Source organism: Carcharodon carcharias, chromosome 31 (assembly GCF_017639515.1).
Source record: "Carcharodon carcharias isolate sCarCar2 chromosome 31, sCarCar2.pri, whole genome shotgun sequence".
Classification (NCBI taxonomy): Eukaryota; Metazoa; Chordata; class Chondrichthyes; order Lamniformes; family Lamnidae; genus Carcharodon; species Carcharodon carcharias.
The window spans coordinates 15,430,741-15,453,757 of NC_054497.1; the positions used below are offsets into that span (position 1 = coordinate 15,430,741).

At 46.3% G+C, this 23,017-nt stretch overlaps 1 protein-coding gene across 28 annotated transcripts in view; it reads left to right on the forward strand.

The window, feature by feature from the left end:
• The first annotated feature begins 10,165 nt into the window (after positions 1-10,165).
• Positions 10,166-23,017, forward strand: part of LOC121271629 (protein PRQFV-amide-like) — a 101,679-nt gene continuing 88,827 nt past the window's right edge. For 12 of the 28 annotated variants that reach the window (XM_041177683.1, XM_041177684.1, XM_041177688.1 and 9 more), the window contains exons 1-8: positions 10,166-10,467; positions 12,666-12,701; positions 12,824-12,850; positions 13,557-13,592; positions 14,321-14,347; positions 17,831-17,857; positions 18,222-18,257; positions 20,104-20,139. In XM_041177683.1, coding sequence (XP_041033617.1) covers positions 10,410-10,467; positions 12,666-12,701; positions 12,824-12,850; positions 13,557-13,592; positions 14,321-14,347; positions 17,831-17,857; positions 18,222-18,257; positions 20,104-20,139 — 283 coding nt within the window. In that variant the 5' untranslated portion in view covers positions 10,166-10,409. The remainder of the gene's footprint in view (positions 10,468-12,665; positions 12,702-12,823; positions 12,851-13,556; positions 13,593-14,320; positions 14,348-17,830; positions 17,858-18,221; positions 18,258-20,103; positions 20,140-23,017) is intronic. The other 16 variants (XM_041177706.1, XM_041177703.1, XM_041177691.1 and 13 more) reach the window with 4 other exon arrangements.

Here is a 23,017-nt window from a genome sequence, read left to right on the forward strand (position 1 = left end):
ATGGCTGATCATCCAACTCAATAGCCTGCTCCCGCTTTCTCCCCATACCCTTTGATCCCTTTTGCCCCAAGAGCTATATCTAACTTCTTCTTGAAAACATACAATGTTTTGGTCTCAACTACTTTCAATGGCAGTGAATTCCACAGGCTCACCACTCTCTGGATGAAGAAATTTCTCCTCATCTCAGTCCTAAATGGTCTACCCCATATCCTCAGACTGTGACCCTGGTTCTGGACTCCCCCACCATTGGGAACATCCTTCCTGCATCTCCCCATCTAGTCTTGTTAGAACTTTATAGGTTTCTATGAGATCCCCCCCTCATTCTTCTGAACTCCAGTGAATATAATCCTAACCAGCTCAATCTCTCCTCATATGTCAGTCCTGCCATCCCAGGAATCAGGCAGGTAAACCTTCGCTGCACTCCCTCTATAGCAAGTACATCCTTCCTCAGATAAGGAGACCAAAACTGCACACAATATTCCAGATGTGGTCTCACCAAGGCCCTGTACAATTGCAGCAGGACATCCCCGTTCCTGTACTCGAATCCTCTGGCTATGAAGGCCCACATACCATTTGCCTTCTTTACCACCTGCTGAACCTGTACACTTCAGCAACTGGTGTACAAGGACACCCAGGTCTGGTTGCACATTCCCCTCTCTCAATATATAGACATTCAGATAATAATCTGCATTCCTGTTTTTGCTACCAAAATGGATAACCTCACATTTATCCACATTATACTGCATCTGCCATGCATTTGCCCACTCACTCAGCTTGTCCAAATCAGACATAGGGAGAGGGAGGGGAGGAGTGAGCTAAAGGGAAGGTCGTTGATAGGGTGGAAAATAGAAGAGATTAACTGACAAAGAGGATGATGCTGCAAGGAAAACGGAGATGGGAACAGAACAAAAAAAAAGCAAAAAATGCGCCTAGAGGAGGTGTAGAGTCGAGGAGGATTAGAAAAATAGCATATTATTTAAATGGAGGGAGATTGCAGAACTCGGTGGTACAGAGGGATCTGGGTGTCCTGATACGTGAATCACAAAAAGTTGGTATCAGGTAAAGCAAGTGATTAGGAAGGCAAATGGAACGTTGTCATTCATTGCAAGGGGAATGGAATATAAAAGTGCGGAAGTTTTACTGCAGCTGTACAGGGCCTTGGTGAGACCACATCTGGAATACTATGTACAGTTTGGTCTCTTTATTTGAAAAAGTATGCAACTGCATCAGAATCAGAGAGGGCTCACTCGACTCATTCCTGGGGTGAAGGGGCTTATCTTATGAAGAAAGGTTGAACAGGTTGGGCTTATACCCATTGGAGTTCAGAAGAATGAGAGGTGATCTTATTGAAAGGTAAGATCCTGTGGGGATTTGATAGGGTGGATACCAGAAGGATGTTTCCTTTTGTGGGGGAGACTAGAACTTGGTGACACCAGTTTAAGAATAAGAGGTCTCCCTTTTAAGACAGAGATGAGGAGAAACTTTTCTACCCCAAAAACTAGTGAAGGCTGGGTCTTTGAATTTATTTAAGGCAGAGTTAGACAAATTTTTATTAGGCGAGGGAGTCAAGGGTTATAGGAGCAAACAGGAAACTGGAGCTGAGATCTTATCAGCCATGATCTTATTTAATGATGCAGTAGTCTCAAAGGGCTGAATGGCCTACTGATGCTCCTATGTTCCTATGTAAAGGGATAAAGCAGAACATCACATCCCTGAAACAGGAACTCTGATTCTCTCTCCACCGATGCTGCCAAACCTGATGGTTTTTTTCCAGCATCTCTGCTTTTTGTCCCTTTTAATAAAGCCGCACTGTCAGCGGTCAGTGCTGAGGGAGTGCTGCAATGTCGGAGGGTCAGTGCTGAGGGAGTGCTGCACTGTCGGAGAGTCAGTACTGAGGGAGTGCTGCGCTGTCAGGGGTCAGTATCATCATCTGTTCTGATGATGCTACCTTCAAAAACAGTTCCTCTGACATGTCCTCCTTCTTCCTTAACCGAGGTTTTCCACCCACGGTCGTTGACAGGGCCCTCAACCGTGTCCGGCCCATCTCCCGCGCATCCGCCCTCACGCCTTCTCCTCCCTCCCAGAAACATGATAGGGTCCCCCTTGTCCTCACTTATCACCCCACCAGCCTCCGCATTCAAAGGATCATCCTCCGCCATTTCCGCCAACTCCAGCATGATGCCACCACCAAACACATCTTCCCTTCACCCCTCCGGCGGCATTCCGTAGGGATCATTCCCTCCGGGACACCCTCGTCCACTCCTCCATCCCCCCCTAGTCCTCAACTCCCACCTATGGCACCTCCCCGTGCCCACGCAAAAGATGTAACACCTGCCCCTTCACTTCCTCTCTCCTCACCGTCCAAGGGCCCAAACACTCCTTTCAAGTGAAGCAGCATTTCACTTGCATTTCCCCCAACTTAGTCTACTGCATTCGCTGCTTCCAATGCGGTCTCCTCTACATTGGAGAGACCAAATGTAACCTGGGCGACCGCTTTGCAGAACACCTGCGGTCTGTCCGCAAGAAAGACCCAAACCTCCCTGTCGCTTGCCATTTTAACACTCCACCCTGCTCTCTTGCCCACATGTCTGTCCTTGGCTTGCTGCATTGTTCCAGTGAAGCCCAACGCAAACTGGAGGAACAGCACCTCATCTTCCGACTAAGCACTTTACAGCCTTCCGGACTGAATATTGAATTCAACAACTTTAGGTCTTGAGCTCCCTCCTCCATCCCCACCCCCTTTGTTTTTTCCCCCTTCCTTTTGTTTTTTTTCCAATAATTTATATATATTTTTCTTTCCCCACCTATTTCCATTATTTTTAAATCTTTTATGCCCCCCCCACCTCCACTAAAGCTGTACCTTTGGTGCCCTACTATCCATTTTTAATTAGCACATTCATTTACATAATATCACCAACTTCAACACCTCTGTGTTCTTTTGTTCTTTTGTCTGTGACATCTTTTGATGATCTGCTCCTGTCACTGCTTGCTTGCCCCTACAACCACAACCCCCCTCCACTTCTCTCCCCCCCCCAACCCCCCACACGCCACCCACCCCCCCCCCCCCCCCCCCCCCACCCCCCACCCCACCCCAACCTTAAACCAGCTTATATTTCACCCCTCTCCTTGGATTCAGCTAGTTCTGTTGAAGGGTCATTAGGACTCGAAACGTCAACTCTTTTCTTCTCTGCCGATGCTGCCAGACCTGCTGAGTTTTTCCAGGTAATTCTGTTTTTGTTCTGAGGGAGTACTGCACTGTCGGGGGGTTAGTACTGAGGGAGCACTGCACTGATGGAGGGTCAGTGCTGAGGGAATGCAGCACTGTTGGAGGGTCAGTACTGAGGGAATGCTGCACTGTCGGAGAGTCAGTATTGAGGGGATGCTCCACTGTCAGAGAGTCAGTACTGAGGGAGCGCTGCACTGTCGGAGAATCAGTACTGAGGGAGTGCTGCACTTTCAGAGGGTCAGTGTTGAGGGAGTGCTGCACCGTCGGAGGATCGGCACTGGTAGAATTCTGCACTGTTGGAGGGTCAGTACTGAGGGGATTCTACAATGTCACTTTATTGGTGACTATTTATAGTCCCCATTTTGGCAAGATCTTAACTTGAAACTGTTCTCTTGCGCAGAATGATAATTGGGTCATTTTTTTATCCTATCAAACAATTTCATAGATTTCTCTCAGGTCACTCTCAGTCTTCTCTTTTCTAGAGGAACAGACTGCTGTCTGTTCTCGAAGAGAGATCCCCAGGAAAAGGCTGCAGCCACACTGCTGGAATCAGGGGCACACAAATATCGGCAGCAGTATAACTCCGATCAGATGCTTGGGTACATTAAGATAAGGCAGTTTGCACAGTTCTTCCATGTCATACATGGGGTGCCCTCACTCTAGTTGGTGTTTACTCTGTCCACTGTACAAGAGAGCTGGGGCTCTCTTCCGTAGAGCAGTGAAGGCTGAGGGGTGACCTGATTGAGGTCTTTAAAATTATGAAAATGTTCATAGAAACATTTAAAAATAGAAGCAGGAGAAAGTCATTTGGCCCTTCGAGCCTGTTCAGCCATTCAATATGATCATGGCTGATCCTCTCTCTCCACACCGTACTCCCACGCTCTCCCCATACCCCTTGATGCCTTTAAAATCTAGAAATCTATCTATTTCTTTCTTAGATATATTCAGTGACTTGGCTTCCATGACCTCCTGTGATAGAGAATTCCGCAGGTTCACCACCTCTGAGTGGAGAAGTTTCTCCTCTTCTCAGTCCTAAATGCCCTACCTGATATCCTGAGGCTGTGAATGTTCGATAGGGTAGACTTGGAGTAGATATTACCTTGTGGAGGAGACCAGAATTAGGGAGCATAAATATAAGACAGTCACTAATAAACCCAGCAGGGAATTCAAGGGAAACTTCTTTAACCAGAGAACGGTGAGAACATGGATCTCGCCACCATGGGGAGTGGTTGAGGTGAATGAAATAAATACATTTAAAGGGAAGCTTGTTAAACATGAGGGAGAAAGGAATAGAAGGGTATGATGGAATGCTAAAAATATTCAGCAAGTCAGGCAGCATCTGTGGAGAGAGAAACAGAATTAACGTTTCAGGTTGATGACCCTTCATCAGAAGGATATGCTGATGGGGTGAGGTTAAGAGGGGTGGGAAGAGGCTCGTTGGAGCAGCAAGTTAGGTCAAATGGCCTGTATCTTTGCTCTGAATAACCCCAGACCAGTACCGAAGCTTCACTTTAAAACTGTCCACCTGCTCTGTGCATCATTGGTGAACAGAGATTCTCCCTGTCACAAAGAATTTAGTGGGGTTAAATGCTGCAATAGCAGTGGCTGTGGTATAACTGCAGTCCAAAGATCTGGCAAGCTACCAGAACTCTGCCGACTGTGGATAACAAACAGCACCAGTGTCTGTGTCTATACAGGGCCCATTCTACATTAGCTTAAGGCACACAGACCCATTCAAATTTTCAGGAGCATTACCTTCTGCTTTCCTCTGTGTCACATCCATGAGTCTACACAGCAACCTTCAGGGGCCTGATCGATTGTTAATGTCTGGTGCTGATGGAAGGAGAGATATTTACCCAACGCAATCCTAAATCCACCAAACATAAAGATTTCCTGTGTTAACCCCCACATTCCAGTGACTAATACTGTTGTGTATCTTGTGGCCAATGCTTCCTTGTCATTAGAATGGAGCTTCCACCCACTCACTACCTGCCCTGACCAGATACACACACTCAACTCCTTCCCATAAAGACATTTCCCAATTCTCACTGGATTGTCAATGTTTCCATACCTCTCCTGTAAAGCACCCATTGCTCTCATTCCATATGCTCACACTCCAATTCAGCCTGACAAGTTTTAACACATTTAGCAACGCATTCCCCTTCCCCCACCCAGGGTGGTACTGAGGAACAGTGACCAGTCCCACCCAAATGGTTTCAATTCCTTCCTCAGGTGTGGGCATTGCTGGCTTTTATTGCCCATCCCTAGTTGCCCTTGGGAAGGTGGCGGTGAGCTGCCTTCTTGAACCGCTGCAGTCCATGTGTGTAGGTACTAGGTACACCCACAGTGCTGTTAGGGAGGGAGTTCCTGTGCAGCATTAATCAGAATGAGATCCTGGATTAGTTTCAGGCACTGAAAGGGATCAGAGGGGAACTTTCCTGATCCTTTGCCCTTAATTGGCCCGGGTGTTTACCTGGATTCATGTCTCTGGGGGTTTGGGACTTGTCCGCTGGATGTTGGATATTTGTATGGGAGAGTCGCCTCCTGTCCATGTTATTCCCATGTGCATTCACACAGTGGCTACAGAAACACACTGTGCAGCAGATTAGTGATCAGGAACAAGATTGGTAGCTGACACCCCACTCAACCCAAGTTACTCCTATTCCAGCCAACATCACAGAGTGAGGGGGAAGGCTCTCTTTGTAACTCCTGAAACCACTGGATTTGTTTTCCTTTCTCAAGGATAAAGTCCCAGCTTACAGGGGCCACACTCTGTACGAGACACAGAAAGACTCCAACACCTTCCATCTCACACCTCCGAAATAGGCCACAGTAGCCTTAGGCTGTACATTATCTACATACATTGATTCCCTGATGGAGCAAATCAGCCATGAGTTCGAGGGGCTGAATGGCCTCCTCCTGTTCCTTAAGTTTGTCCTAGAAGGTGATGAAAGCTGGATGGGACTGGGTTGAGCTGGCATTTCACACACCTGTATAACCAGCCAGCTGTGTGGCTACAGGATTGAACACATGGGTTTGATCATAGCTGGGGTGAGGAGGTTGAGAATTTCACATGGGACAGGGAAGAATGAAAAATAAGAGGAGTATTAGTTATGTTGGGATGAACTGTTAATGAGACATGTTGAAAACACTTATAACATCCATGAGAGAGTTTGACAACATGAACAGAGCTTGTACTCTCAACCAAGGTTCTTAAGTGAGAAAAAAACAAAAAACAAAAAACTCCAGATGCTGGAAATCCAAAACAAAAACAGAATTACCTGGAAAAACTCAGCAGGTCTGGCAGCATCGGCGGAGAAGAAAAGAGTTGACGTTTCGAGTCCTCATGACCCTTCGACAGTTCTGTCGGCAGCACTCCCTCAGTACTGACACTCTGTTTTTGTTCTTAAGCGAGAATCCTGCTGTGCAACACTCATTAACAAAGTGAGTTCTTCTGCTCAGTCAGTGGGACCACCTGCCTCTCCCATTGCTCTAGGTGGATGTTAAAGACCCCAAAACACATAACATGGGGCCAGGTCTCCCTTAACTGAAAGCAGCTGGAGCAGTGACACAGATCACTGTACATGAGGTGTTTCGAGAGAGATGTAACAAGCTGCCAGAGTGTTCCTTTTTAAGTGTTTGATAGAATCTGCTGCATGTGTTATTTTAAATGGATTGAGGCCTTTGTTGTAATGTTGGGGGAAGGAATTTCACAAACATCCAATAAGACCTTCGTCCTAACTCTGGCAGTGTGTGTTTTCATTGTGAGGTATTTGTCGGGCTGCTGTCACTCTGGGAGATGTTTGATCAGCAAATTCACTGCTGCTCTCCTACTTTTATTTCTTGAATAAGTCATCAGAAATCTTTCAAAAACAAAAACAGGTTTGGGGGGGTGGGAGGGGGATTCACTTCTGTGTCTCGTATCCTGAGCATACTGAGCTATGCACAGCACTCTGGTACAGCATCACGGCCAGTCTTAATGTGTCAGTTTAACTAGTCTGCAGCGGATGGCTATTTGACAATGAGGTGCATCGCAACTTCACAATCACACAGATTACTCCTGAGTGGGTGCCATCGGATATGGATCAGGATCAGGAGTGGGAGTGCCAGGTTTTTCTCTCGCCCCAATGTTGGGTCACTATCGCCGTTTGTACCATCTCGATTTCCAAGATCAGTTAACTCAATGAAGAATCAAAACGCGGGGCCTCGGGGATTGTTCGTCTCAGCGGCACTCTCGATGGGAGTTGTCACTGGGCCTCACAGTGAAATTAAGGTTGTATCTCAGGAGGGACATTGAAGGTCCTCAGAACATGTTTTAAAATTTGTTACTTCACAAATTCAAGGTGGTTGGCAAAGTGAGCTGGGTTGGTCCTCCCTTCCCAGAGTTCTCTATCCTACACTTCACCATTGTACGCTGACCATAACACAGCCCTGAGATGTATGGGTAAAAGGTCAAAGGTCAACAATGTCCCAGGTGAGATCCTGAGCATTACTGAGCTGCTTCTTCCTCTGAACATTCGATTCTCAGACTCAAACGACGTAGGTTTGAGATAAGGGAGCTGCTGTTAACACCAATCGCTATCTCTCTCAGAGCTTACCCCTTTTCATCCTCCTAAACTCTAAACGCCCTGTGTGTGTGCCCCCCACCCCCCCACCCCCCACATCCTCACTGTCTCGGCTTTTTCACTCCAACTCCTCCTCTCGCCTGCTCTTTTCAAAATGTGCCCCTTCAACAACAGCAACAGCTTGCATTTATATAGCACCCTTAACATAGACCCAGCTTTAGTGTCACTTCTGCTGATCTGCCTCATATCCGCTCCTGATCTCTTGACCTTTGGTACCAAGCCTACACTGGCCCTCACTCATGATCCCTGTCTGTTTGCTGCAGGTACCTCAGTGCAGTGAGCACTGTGTTTTGCAGCCAATGAAGTACTTCTGGAAGTAGTCACTGTTGTAATGTAGGAAACATAGCAGCCAATCTGTGCACAGCAAGACCCCACATACAGCAATCTGATAATCTGCTTTTAGTGATGTTGATTTAGGGATAACTATTGGCCCCAGGTATCTGGGGAGACCCCCCCTGCTCTTCTTCTAAATAGTGGCCATGGGATCTTTTATATCCACCTGAAAAGGCAGACAGGGCTTCCATTTAACGCCAACGCTGAAAGACAGTCCCTCCGACAGTGCGCACTCCCTCAGTGCTGACCTTCTGACAGTGCAGCACGCCCTCAGTACTGACCCTCTGACAGTGCAGCACTCCCTCAGTACTGCCTCTCCGACAGTGCAGCACTCCCTCAGTACTGACCCTCCGATAGGGCAGCACTCCCTCAGTACTGACCCTCCAATAGGGCAGCACTCCCTCAGTACTGACCCTCCAATAGGGCTTGACCCTCTGACAGTGCAGCACTCCCTCAGTACTGCCTCTCCGACAGTGCAGCACTCCCTCAGTACTGACCCTCTGACAGTGCAGCACTCCCTCAGTACTGACTCTCCAATAGGGCTTGACCCTCTGACAGTGCAGCACTCCCTCAGTACTGACCCTCCGACAGGGCAGCACTCCCTCAGTACTGACGTTCCAACAGGGCAGCACTCCCTCAGTATGGCCACTGGAAAATGTCAGGATATTGGGCTCATAACCTTGGAATGTGACATTAACAAATGACTTTACTAGGTTAACAGTGTTATATAGATGCAAGTTGTCAGTGGTGTTTAATAGAATGCAGTGTAAGGGCCTGGAGTAGACCCAGTCCAACATGAGCCCATGTGGACCCTTGGCCCAGAGGCAGCTTGGGCTCAGTTTGGCCTGGTTATTCAATAGGAGGGAGCTGAGCCAAGCTTTCTGATACTAGGAGACTACTCTCCCCACCGCTTTGCCAAGGATTTCCTATTCCAACTTTTCCCAGCATCCAAAATATACAGATGAATATTTTTAAAACTTTGGCAATAGAAGATTCAAAGATTTGTATTGAATTAGAGAGCACTGCTTTAGAATGCGAAAGGTGCAAGAACTGGACAGAAAATTACTTCATTCACCCCATCACCCAAGCTCAGCTGGTCAGAGAGGAGATCACGGCCTCTAGACCACCATTGTCCAGGCAGAAATCAGCCTGAGGTTGGGTTGCCAACTGTGATTAAATGTATTCCTGGAGGTTTCATCACATGATTTGCCCCCACGCTCCAGCCATTAGCTGGCCAACACATCCATCCTTGTGATGTTCTGCCTTCCTATGCCAATTGGAAAGCAAAAAGACCCATTACCCAATTGGATGATGCTTGACTGTCCGCCAAAGAGATTTTTTCCCCCTCATTTTCGATACTTTTATGTCTTGTAACGAGAAATGTTCAAAGACACCTTTTTTTTTAAAACTATCTTTTTTAATGTCCCGATGATCTTTCTCCAGGGTTGCACACAGCAGTGTCCTGGAGATTGATTTGCAATCCTGGAGACTCCAGACCAGTCCTGGAGGGTTGGCAACCCCAGCCTGAAGTCCTTTGATCATTACCAGGTGCGCACAGCGGGAATTGTGAGGGCATTGGGGTTAGCTCACCCACACTCATTGTCCAGTTCTGTGTGTGTGGAATGGACATTTACGGGAGGGGGCACGTGGTATTGGTGGGGACACTGGTAGGGGGGTGGGTTGCTTCTGTTCCTTTAGGAGAGGCAGAAAGAGAGAGAGAGGAGAAACAGACACACTGGCAGTGACGTAAGGCAGCAGGTCAGAGCCATGAGATTATTATAGTGGATAGGAATCCTGGCTGGAACACAGGAGAGGATGTTCAGAACTGGAGGCAGTACCAAAATAAGAAAGATTTAATGCTTGAACAAATAGAAATGTGGTCTAACTCCAGAATGACCACAACCTCCCGGAATAAGTCCTAATAACAAATCAGAGAGGCGGGGTAATTTCTCTGGATCACCACACTCACTTTCCTCACACATTGTGATCCCTGACTGTTCGTCCAGTCATAATTGTAACTGGGGAAGGGTTTTTCTGGAGCTGCTCTCACTGTGGTTACCCCTGGTCCTTCCTGTCAGCAAATGGTAGCAGCCACAATGTCATGTGACTCCCTCTGACTGTCAATAGAAATAGTATAAAAAGCTCGAGCTGCCTGCGACTCATCAACAATTAAAGAATTCCCAGTCTTTGGAATTCACACCACTCAAGACCAAGGTCAAGCGAAGATGAGGAGTCTGCTTCTGCTCATTCTTCTCGGGCTCGTGGGCCAGTCCTGTTGCAGAGGTAAGAAATTCTGGCTCTTACAATAAATCCAGCAGATTACATGTTCAGCTGTTAATGAGGACGGGACAAACCGGGCAGGTTATCACACTGCAAACCTATCGGCTGAAAGACTTTCTACAAAAATCTCTCAACCTTCGCATGTTCCAAAGTACCTTCCTGGCTAACGAATATTTTTGATCAGTAACCACCGTTGTAACATTGGGTCATTTATTTAACTATTTATTAAGCTGTTCGGAAGGGGCTGAGTCCTAATCCTTTATATTAACAATGCCCCGTCTGTAATCTAATTAAAGTGCTCCCCTCTGTCCAGTTCTGCGTAACGCTAATTACACAAGTGTCCCATTTTCACTAGACTGCAAGGTTATTTACTGGGGCTGACTTCCACCTCACACACACCTCCATCCCCCACTCTTCCCCACCTAACACTGTCGACACCTGACTTGGTGGCCACATTATGATTAACTTGGGGCAGAGGCCCCTTCCAATGACCATGTGACCTTACATGATGACCCTGTGACCCTATACAGTGACCTGTGGCCCTTTATTTCTTTAAATTTCATTCATGGGATGTGGGCTTTGCTGGCTGGGCCAGCATATATTACCTGTCCCTAATTGCCCTTGAGAAGGTGGTGGTGAGCTTCCTCCTTGAACCGCTACAGTCCATGTGGTGTAGGTACACCCACAGTGCTGTTAGGGAGGGAGTTCCAGAATTTTGACCCAGTGACAGTGAAGGAACGGTGATATATTTCCAAGTCAGGATGGTGAGTGGCTTGGAGGGGAACTTCCAGGTGGTGGTGTTCCCCGTGTGTCTGCTGCCCTTGTCCTTCTAGATGGTAGTGGTTGTGGGTTTGGAAGGTGCTGTCTAAGGAGATTGGTGAGTTCATGCAGTGCATTTTGTAGATGGTACACACACTGTTGCTACTGTGCATCAGTGGTGGAGGGAGTGAATGTTTGTGGATGGGGTGCCAATCAAGTGGACTGCTTTGTCCTGGATGGTGTTAAGCTTCTTGTGACCTTGAGACCTCGTGCAGCAACCCTGCAACACCTTGGCCCTGCTGTTCCTAGCGCTAACCCTGCGATTCCTTACACTGGTCCAGTGACCTGACCCTGCAGCCCCCTCGGCTGCATTTCCTGCAGCATCCCCTCTAACACAGACAGGAGGCAAATGGCTCAGGGGGAGTTTAAAACCCATCACGCCTCATTTCCTACATGGTGGACACCGGGAGAAAGTGGTGAAGGCTTCTGAATCCAACAAGGTGACACTTATGAAAATGGGAAGTGGCAAAGGGTCTTTGATAATCATTGAAGTCAAGGATCCAGCATCATGCATCCAATAAGGGAGGCAGATGGAATTTTGGCAGTTATTGCTAAAGGAATAGAGTATAAAAATAGGGAAGTGTTGTTACAACTGTACAAGGTATTGGTGAGACCGCACCTGGAGTACTGTGCACAGTTTTGGCCCCCTTACTTGAGGAAGGATGTAGTTGCATTGGAGGCGGTTCAGAGGAGGTTCACTAGATTGATTCCAGAGATGCGCAGCTTGTCTTATGAGAAGAGATTGAGCAGTTTAGGCCGATACTCGCTAGAGTTTAGAAGGATGAGAGGAGATCTAATTGAGGTATATAAGATGCTAAAGGGAATAGACAAAGTAGACATGGAGCAGATGTTTCCCCTTGTGGGGCATTCTAGAACAAGAGACCATAGTTTTAGGCTAAGGGGTGGTAAATTTAAATCAGAGATGAGGAGAAATTACTTTTCTCAAAGGGTCGTGAATCTGTGTAATTCACTACCTCAGAGTGCAGTGGATGCTGGGACGCTGAATAAATTTAAAGAGGAGATAGGCAGATTTTTAATTAGTAATGGATTGAAAGGTTATGGGGAGAGGGCGGGAAATTGGAGTTGAGGCCGAAATGAGATCAGCCATGATCGTAATGAATGGCGGGGCAGGTTCGAGGGGCTGATTGCCTAGTCCTGTTCCTAGTTCTTATGTTCAATCAGGGAAGACCATCCCATTCCCAGGAGTGCCCACCCCATTCAGATAATGGGATAGACAGACAGACAGACAGACAGACAGACAAAAGGAGAGATACCATCAGCTATGAAGCCCTTCTGCTAACATAGTCTGCTAACATTGACATTTGCTGATGGAGTTTTCAGGGAATCTTGTTTGAACCTCACTGTCTCTCTGTTTCTTGCAGTTATTTCCAGGCACTCTGATGAGAGTCTCGGTGACGGTCAGTATATCGATTTTCCTCTTCACTTTCCTGTGTGTCCCCTCCTCTCCTTAAGGAAGATTTTATTCTGATATCAGGGTGAAAAATATTTTCACGTTTAATTACCTCTTTTTTTTCTGCAGGTAAACGAGAACCTGCTGATATTGAAGGTTTGTATATTTTAATATTTAAACTGGAAATTGAAATGACTTTGCTTAAATCAATGAATTCTCATACTGATGAATTACAGGAACAGCTCTCAAGTCTATGACGTGGAGGGATACCTCTGAAGGGCCTTACAGAGGGAGTCTCTTGTGAGGATGGAATGAATGTGTTTGATGTGTTAGATGGCAAATGAGTTTTTGAAATTCATCGATTATTGAGAGAGGAATAGAAAGAGACAATGATCGACAGAACCAGAGACAGATAGAATAAGACAGGAACAGAGAGAGGGACAGGGCATGAATGAGAGAGACAGGCAAACAAATTGACAGCTCAAGTTTCAACATGCTGCTCATTTTGCTGTTCTCATTACCGTATCCTCCATCTGAAAGGCAAAAGCAGAGAGAGGAACAGGCAAAGTGAAAGGGGACCAACAGACACAGAGACAGAGAGGCAGATACACAGAGAGTGTAGAGTCTCAACTTATTGAAGTCTGCCCTTTGACCTCCTGGTCAGGGTGTTCTGGTATATTCTGGTGTTACTCATTTTATTCTGTGACAGAGAGAGGGAGGGACAGCAGCAGGTTCCTAATGAATTCCCAATGTCACTGTGGGGCTACTGGCCTCCTCCTATGGTCTGTGATGTGAACACCTCTGACAACACTCCCTTCTTCAGGGAGTATTTCTTTAATCTCTGTCTCTCTATTTCTTACAGGAGTTTCCAGCCGCTCTGATGAGAGTCTCGATGATGGTCAGTAAATCGAGTTTCCTCTTCATTTCCTGTGTGTCCCCTCCTCTCCTGACGGTCCTGACACTGGGAGATGGTTCCCCAGGGTTTGGGACATTCCACTCCCCTCACCCTGGAGCCGTTCCTCGTGGATGAGGATGATAGCGAGTGCCAGTGGGTCACAATGCCCAGCCCAAACCTGATCCCAGCCAACAGCCACACAAGCTGTTGATGCACAGATCACTGGATAGTAACATGGAACAGGAACTCAGCCTGATCTCCCCCTTTCCTTATCCTGGACCAGGGGAGAGGTTACGTTCGAGTCTCCATCACTAACCCCTCCGCAATCAGCCAGCGCAGTGCAGACTGTGGGCCATGTTAGTGATATCCTTGCTCTGAGACTCAGTCCCATTGCATCAGGCATGTGCGGGGCGAGAGGAAGGTGCTGGGATCTTCCTCTGCATCCATCCGCAATTCAGCATTTGTTGTTTTTCAAGAGTCCCTGCTCACTCTCTGGCCTCTTCATATTACACGGGATAAGCTAGATGGCAGAGCATCCAATACAGGAAGCTGCAGCCAATTATCTCCAAACAATCACTGGCTGTGGTCCAACATCAATCAGTGACTATGACAACAGCAACATTGACAAGCTACACAAAAATAACAGGCGTTTAACTGATTGTGTCTAATTTTATTGTGATTTCTGTGGGATCTTATTTTCAGATTTAATCCTTTCCTTTTTCTTTCTGCAGATAAACAAGAAGTTGATGGGATTAAAGGTGTATATATTTCAGTATTTAAATGTGATTCTAAGTGACCTTGTTTAAGTCGATGAGTTCTGGTATTGATGAATCATTGGAACGAAACAGCTCCGATTTCTGTAACATGCTATCTATCTGTGCCTGTTCCTTATCGTAGAATCACAGAAATTTACAGCACTGAGCTGTGCAGCCCAATCCTTCTTTCCAGGTCTTGGTCTGTAATCATGCAGGTTACAGTCCATCTAGTGCAAGCACAAATGTGCTTTTGAAATGCAATGATGGTTTTTGCCTCAATTGCCCTTTCAGGAAGTGAATTCCACCCTCTGGGTGAAAAAATTCTCAACTGCCTGATCAATCCTTCTGTCAATAGCTTTAAATCTCTGCCCGCTGTTATTGAGCTCTCTGTGAACAGAGTTATTGGTCCGGAATTTCACTCCCAATGCAGGTGTACAGAGCTGTTATGATTCCTGGCTCAATGCACCTATCTCTGGGGAAATAGCCCCAAATAACAGGATTTTCCCTCTGGGGGAGATGGGTGTGCACTGGGGTCAGGTCCACTGCTCCCGGGAACAGTTTGGAGGCAGCCATAGGGGCTGCCAGAGGCGGAGGCTGCTGGTTAAAAGACCTGCCTTGGTGCTCTGGGACTTTATCCCAGTTGTAATTAAAACTGTAAAACAATAACAGCCCTCTAGCCCTCACCCGTCACACCCCCAACCACTTCCCAGGCCCCATCAATGCCAAATCATGCACCTACCCCCGTCCTATGGCCCCTCACACTCTCCAAGCCAATCTATTCCCCTCTATCCATTCCCCCCACGGCCCCTTGTTGGCCCTATGCCAACTGAGCCCCAACCCATGCCCCACCCACCTACCTTTGCTCTTACATCTTCCATGCCAGCTCACCCAATATCTACATGGGCAGACCTCAGGAACCATGTTGAGATGAAATAAAATAATGTTCTAAGTATCCATTACGTACTTCACTATTTATAAAAAAATTTGATTGATAAAAGCCCACTCAATACATTCAAATCCCTTATAAAAACAAACATTTGTATTCATTGCCCCACATCAAAGAGAACTAATCCCTTAATAACCTGTTGGAGCTGTCAATCAAACTGTGAACTAACAGAACACTACCCCACCCCAACTGTGATAATGATAGGTTGTGGAAGCAGTAAACCAGTACTAATACTATAATGATAATCCTCAGGCTTATGCCAACAAACAGCTATTGAAATTGTAGGCAGCAATTTTTTTCAACTGAAAGACACAGAAGGTTGTTTTTCTTCAAAGTTTCAGCCAGCAGACTGTAGGCTATGAATTCTTTCACCCAGAGGGTGGAATTCACTTCCTGAAAGGGCAATTGAGGCAAAAACCATCATTGCATTTCAAAAGCACATTTGTGCTTGCACTAGATGGACTGTAACCTGCATGATTACAATGCAGACTGTAGGCTATGTTAGTGATATCCTTGCTCTGAGACTCAGTCCCATTGCACCAGGCATAGGCACTGGGATCTTCCTCTGTATTCTTCCCCAAATCAGCATTTGTTCTTTTGTATACTTACTCCAAGGTCACTTTACCAAACATGAGATAATCTAGATTTACACAGCACCCAATGCTGGAATCTGTAGCCAATCAGCTTTTTTTTATACAAGATTACTGGCTATTGTCCAAAATCATCCACAAAAGCAGAACCAATCCAAGGCAGCCAATTACCATCCCATCAGCCTTCTTATTCATTCATGGATGTGGACGTCACTGGCTAGGCCAGCATTTGCCCTAATTGCCCTTGTTCAGAGGGCATTTAAGAGTCAAATACATTGCTGTGGGTCTGGAGTCACATTTAGGCCGGACCAGGTAAGGATGGCAGATTTCCTTCCTTAAAGGACATTAGTGAACCAGTAGGGTTTTTACAACAATTGACCAGTGGTTTCATGGTCATCATTAGACTTTTAATTCCAGATTTTTATTGAATTCAAATTTCACCATCTGCCATGGTGGGATTCGAACCTGGGTCCCCTGAGCATTACCCTGGATCTCTGAAATGCTAGTCCAGTGACAATATCACTAAGCCACTACAAAGTGATGGAAGGTGTTGTTGACAGTACCATCAAATGGTACTTACTCACCAATAATCTGCTCATCGACGCTCATTTTGGGTTCCCCTGGTCTCATTACAGCCTTGGTCCAAACATGGACATAAGAGCTGAACTCCTGAGGCGAGGTGAGAGTGACTGCCCTTGACATCAAAGCAATATTTAACCCAGTGTAGAATCAAGGAGTCCTAGCAAAACTGGAGTCAATGGGAATCAGGAAGAAAACTCTCCGCAGGCTGAAGTCATACCCAGCACTAAAGAAGATGGTTGTGGTTGTTGGAGGTCAGTCATCTCAGCTCCACGACATGACTACAGGAGTTCCTCAGGGTAGTGTCCTTGGCCCGACCATCTTCAGTTGTTTCATCAGTGACCATCCTTCCATCACAAGGTCAGAAGTGGGGATGTTCGCTGATGATTGCACAATGTTCAGCACCATTCACTACTCTTCAGATACTGAAGCAGTCCATGTCCAAATGCAGCAAGACCTGGACATTTTCCAGGCTTGAGCTGATAAGTGTCAAGTAACATTCATGCCACACAAGTGCTAGACAATAACCATCTCCAACAAGAGAGAATCCAACCATTGCACCTTGATGTTCAATGGCATTACCATCGTCAAATCCCAAGCTATCAACATCCTGAGAGTTACCACCAGAAACTGAACTGGACTAGCCATATAAATACCGTGGCTACAAGAGCAGGTCAGAGGCTGGGAATACTGCAGCGAATAACTCACCTCCTGACTCCCCAAACTCTGTCCACCATCTACAAGGCACAAGTCAAGAGTGATAGAATACTCTCCACTTGCCTGGATGAGTGCAGCTCCCACAACACTCAAGAAGCTCAACAGCATCCAGGACAAAGCAGCCCACTTGATTGGCACCCCATCCACAAACATTCACTCCCTACACCATTGATAAACAGTAGCAGCAGTGTGTACCATCTACAGCACTGCAGCAACTCACCAAGGCTCCTTAGACAGAACCTTCCAAACCCACAATGTCTACCACCTAGAAAGACAAAGGCAACAGACACAAGGGAATACCACCATCTGCAAGTTCCCCTCCAAGTCACTCACTATCCTGATTTGGAAATAAATCACTGTTCCTTCACTGTCGCTGGGTCAAAATCCTGGAACTCCCTCCCTAACAGCACTGTGGGTGTACCTACACCACATGGACTGTAGCGGTTCAAGAAGGCAGCTCACCACCACCTTCTCAAGGGCAATTAGGAATGGGCAATAAATACTGGCTTTGTCAGAGATGCCCAGATTGAATGAAAGATTTAAAAAATTAACCATGATAAGCGAAGGCATAATAACAATCACCACAAATGAACAGGAGTTTGACTGATTTTATCCAATTTTATTTTCATATTTAAATATCTTTTCTTTCTGCAGATAAACAAGGATCAGTTGATATTGAAGGTTTGTACATTTCAATATTAAACTGGGTTCTAATGATCTTGATTAAATCGATAAATTCTCTTACTGAAGTACCTCAAGGACAAAACACCTTAAATTTATGTATCAGGCCAGTTGGCAACTCCTGTCCATTTATCCTGCTATCCTCATAACTCTATCCTCCAACTGAGAGGCAGAAAGGAAGACAGCAGGAGTGAAACAGAGTGAGAACAACATACAAAGAGACAGAACTTGGTTGGGGGGAGGTGGCAGAGCAAGAAAGACAAACAGACAGAAGAACAGATAAATGTAGTGATGTGAACACTTCTGACAGCACTCCCTCCTTCAGGGAGTATTTCTTTAATCTCTGTCTCTCTATTTCTTACAGGTGTTTCCGGCCGCTCTGATGAGAGTCTCGGTGACGGTCAGTATATCAAATTTCCTCTCCACCTTCCAGTGTGTCCCTCCTTCTGCCTAATGGCCCTGACACTGGGAGGGAGTTCCCCAGGGTTGGGAATAGTGCAATCCCTTTGCCCAGCGGCATTCCTCCGGCACCCCATCCCCCAACTTCAACACTCACTTCTTCCACCACCGACGCACAGTAGCAGCAGTGTGGACCATCTACAAGATGCACTGCAGCAACTCACCAGGGCTCCTTAGACAGCACCTTCCAAACCCATGACCTCTACAACCTAGAAGGAGAAGGGCAGCAGACACATGGAAACACCAACACCTGCAAGTTCTCCTCCAAGTCACTCACCATCCTGACTTGGAAATATATCACTGTTCCTTCACTGTCGCTGGGTCAAAATCCTGGAACTCCCTCCCTAACAGCACTGTGGGTGTACCTACACCACATGGATTGCAGCGGTTCAAGAAGGCAGCTCACCACCACCTTCTCAAGGGCAAGTAGGGATGGGCAATAATTCCTGAGTCTAGCCAGTGACACTCACATCCTGTGAATTAATAAAAACACTATAACACTCTCTCCTTACTGCAAGCTTGAGTCCAGTACTGGGCAATTCACATTATAGTGCATGTACAGTTTACACTGAATAAATTTGGTGGGGTGGGTGAGAAGGGGTAGGATGCAAAGAAGGGAGGGAGACTGATGGAGCTGAGAACTGGCATAGCTTTGAGCTCCTGGGAAAGACTAAATTCGACTGATTGTATGTGTAATGGTGAATCCTGCGCAATACCCCCAACACTAACCCTAGCCCTGGGCAATGCCCCCAACACTAACACTAGGCAATGCCCCCAAAACTAACCCTAACCCTGGGCAATGCCCCCAACACTGACCCTAACCCTGGGCAGTACCGCCAACACTAACCCTAGGTAATACCCTCAACACTAACCCTAACCCTGGGTAATACCCCCAACACTAACCCTAACCCTGGGCAATACCCCCAACACTAACCCTAACCCTGGGCAATACCCTCCAACACTAACCCTAACCCAGGACAGTACCCCCAACACTAACCCTAACACTGGGCAATACCCTCCAACACTAACCCTAACCCAGGACAGTACCCCCAACACTAACACTAGGCAATACCCCCAACACTAACCCTAACCCTGGGCAATACCCCCAACACTAACCCTAACCCTGGGCAATACCCTCCAACACTAACCCTAACCCAGGACAGTACCCCCAACACTAACCCTAACCTTGAGCAATACCCCCAACACTAACCCTGGGGAATGCACCTAACCATCTTCCGTTTGATTGATAGATTCAGAGTGGGAGCGAGTTCAGTCTTTCGCAATCCCACCCTAACTGAACCTCTGTACACTGAGTCAGGAGCAGGAATCAAGGCTGATTCCCGTCCCCCCAGCTGAATGGGCTGAGATTAATGTTCCACCCTGTTGCTGTGCGGTCTCAGATTGATGTACCCAGCACAGAGCATGCCTGGAATCAGGGACTTCTCATTGGGCAGGATCCTGAACATTCCTCCAACATGGTTCACACCTTCCTCCTATCCCCAGAGCTGCTGAGGTGAGCGAGTGACAGGTAAGACTCAACAAACCTTCGCACAGAACAATACCCCAACTAATTCCCCCAACTTCCAAACTCTGCATCTCCTCACCTCCTTCTTCCTCAAAGGGTAAAAGCCAAGCTCGAACCGCAGCTACTGACTGGGGTCCAGCACTCTCCCAATCGGTATTGTGCAGATTCCTACTCTGAACTCCAGGCTGCTCAATAAAAAATGAGAGGGAGTCGTCGAACATTTTCTGTCCGTCCCTAACACACGGATTATTTTCTATTTCAGAATCTTTAGAGAACAGAAGCCACTCCAATGTGCAAGGTACAAACTTTCAAGTTTTGTTTGATTCTACGATAAGCTGTTGGTTTCACAGATTTCCAGAACAAAGCCATCAGCTTCGCTCTGCAGCCGCTTATTTAAGGAACGTGTTACACACTTGCTTAAAATAAGACCCAGTACATTAAACAGTCCTTCTTTAACATCATATAACTAGTTTATGATTTATTAGTATTAGTAGTGACTATATAAAATATTCAGTGAATCTATAGTTCAAATTATTTTGGTGTAATTATATTGCGAGTGCACGTTGCAGGATGCAATGCATATACAATTAGAGAGAGAATTTGCCTGTGTTAATCTGCTGCTGGCAGACTAAGAATCTATTCTAGATTCATTAGAAGATCAGAGTCAGACAGAGGCTCGGGGTTTGTCTTTTAATGTTTGAATAATGTATCAAAGTTCGGTAATGGATGTTGCCAGGCAGTTGAAAAGCTAATAATGTGGCCTCTGGAGAATCAGTCCATTAGACACGGATGAGAGATTTAACTCAGCCAAGGTCAGGGGGGGCAGAGAGTGCGGAACAGGGACAATCTCTCGGGTCGGCCGGCCTGTGTGTGGTTCGAGGCAGCTCTGTTGAGTTGGCACAGGGCGACAGGCCAGCAGTCTGGACCCACATGTGCCAGGACTGAGTCTCACACAGACCCTCGAGACTCCAGGATTCAACCCGCAGTTTCCTGGTGCAGTGTCCCGTACCCAATCCAACCCTGAGCTGGGCCTTCGAGTGATGGGAATGTAGCTCATGGTGAGGCGGGCGATTCAGTGGGTGGTACAACGTGTGAGTGTGAGCAAAAAGGAACATGTGACAAGGACACACTTTTAAATTGTGAACATTTCACATTCATTTTTTATTTTATAAGCGAAAACCGGTTTTCATTTCAAGTTCTGATGAAATTACCAAAAGGAAAAGCAAAGAGATTGGTTCCAGAGAAGATGATGGTTTGTAGATCTCTCTTTGTGGGGGATTATTGATTGCGCTAATATATGGGAGCTGGGGCCATGAGAATGAACAAGCTCTTTATTGAAATTATGTCAAATGCACGTGGAGTGAGGGGAGAAGTAGCAGAATGGAGAGCAAGCTGGCTACAAAACAGAAGAGAGTAGGGGTTAAAGGGAGTTACTCCAACTGGTGGAAGGTGGGAAATGGTGTTCCACAGGGATCGGTGCTGGGATCACTGTTGTTCATCGTTTACAGAAACAATTTGGACTTAGGAATCAGAAATATAATTTGAAAATGTGCAGGGGACACCAAACTGGAGTTTAGTTAATACTGAGGAGACTGAAATAAATGTTCAAAATCGGCATGTGTTTGGTAAATACATGTCAGTGTAATAAATGTGAGATGATGTTGGGTTTTGCTCGGAAGGATAAGGAGGCGACAGACTCCTCGGAAAATCAGAGACTCAATGGGTTTGAGGTACAGAGGGATCTGGGGGCTACAGATTCACAAATCATTAAAACAAGTGACACAGACTCATGAAGTCATAAAAACACAAATAAATCACTGGGATTAATTTCCAATGGGATAGAACTGAAAAGCAGAGAGGTTATGCTAAAGTTGTCTAGAAGCTTGATGAGTCCAAACTGTAACGAATGTACACAGTTCCTGTCTCCATGTTACACAAATGAAATGGAGACATTGGAGAATATGCAGAATAGATTTACAAGGACAATTCTAGAAATGAGAGATGAGAACAACCAGGAGAGAATGAACAGGTTCAGGCTCTATACTGAAGAAAAGAGAAGACCAAGGGGGTGATGTGATAGAGGTCTTTACAAAAAATAGTTCAATTTGATAGAGAGAATTTGTTCCCATTGACAGCGAGACCAAAACTGAGGCGGATAACTCTCAGTCTACAAATTCAATTAGGAATTCTGGAGGAAACCCTTTATCCAGCGAGAGATGAGAATGGGGAACTCGCTGCCGCAGGGAGAGGTCGAGGCAAATGGAATCGATACATTTAAGGGGAAGCTGAAAAACAAGAAAGGGAAAGAAATAGGAGATGTTACTAAATTGAGATGACCGACGTCAGGGCGATTAGCCTGACCTCGGTCGTTGGTAAGATTTTAGAGTCCATTATTAAGGATGAGATTTCAGAATACTTGGAAGTGCATGGTAAAATCGGGCAAAGTCAGCATGGTTTCATCAAGGGGAGGTCATGCCTGACAAATCTGTTAGAATTCTTTGAGGTGGTAACGAGTAGGTTAGACAAAGGAGAGCCAATGGATGTTATCTACTTGGACTTCCAGAAGGCCTTTGACAAGGCGCCACACAGGAAGCTGCTCAGTAAGATAAGAGCCCATGGTGTTAGAGGCAAGGTACTAGCATGGATAGAAGATTGGCTGTCTGGCAGGAGGCAGAGAGTTGGGATGAGGGGGTCCTTCTCAGGATGGCAGCCGGTGACTAGTGGAGTTCCGCAGGGGTCAGTGTTGGGACCACAACTTTTCATTTTAAACATTAATGATCTAGATGAAGGAACTGAGGGCATCCTGGTTAAGTTTGCAGATAATACAAAGATAGGTGGAGGGACAGGTAGTATTGAGGAGGCGGGGAGGCTGCAGAAGGATTTGGACAGGTTAGGAGAATGGGCAAAGAAGTGGCAGTTGGAATACAACGTGGGGAAGTGTGAGGTCATGCACTTTGGTAGGAAGAATAGAGGCATGGACTATTTTCTAAATGGGGAGAGAATTCAGAAATCTGGAGTGCAAAGGGACTTGGGAGTCCTAGTCCAGGATTCTCTTAAGGTTAACTTGCAGATTGAGTCGGTAGTTAGGAAGGCAAATGCAATGTTGGCATTTATTTCGAGAGGACTAGAATATAAAAGCAGGGATGTGCTGCTGAGGCTTTATAAGGCTCTGGTCA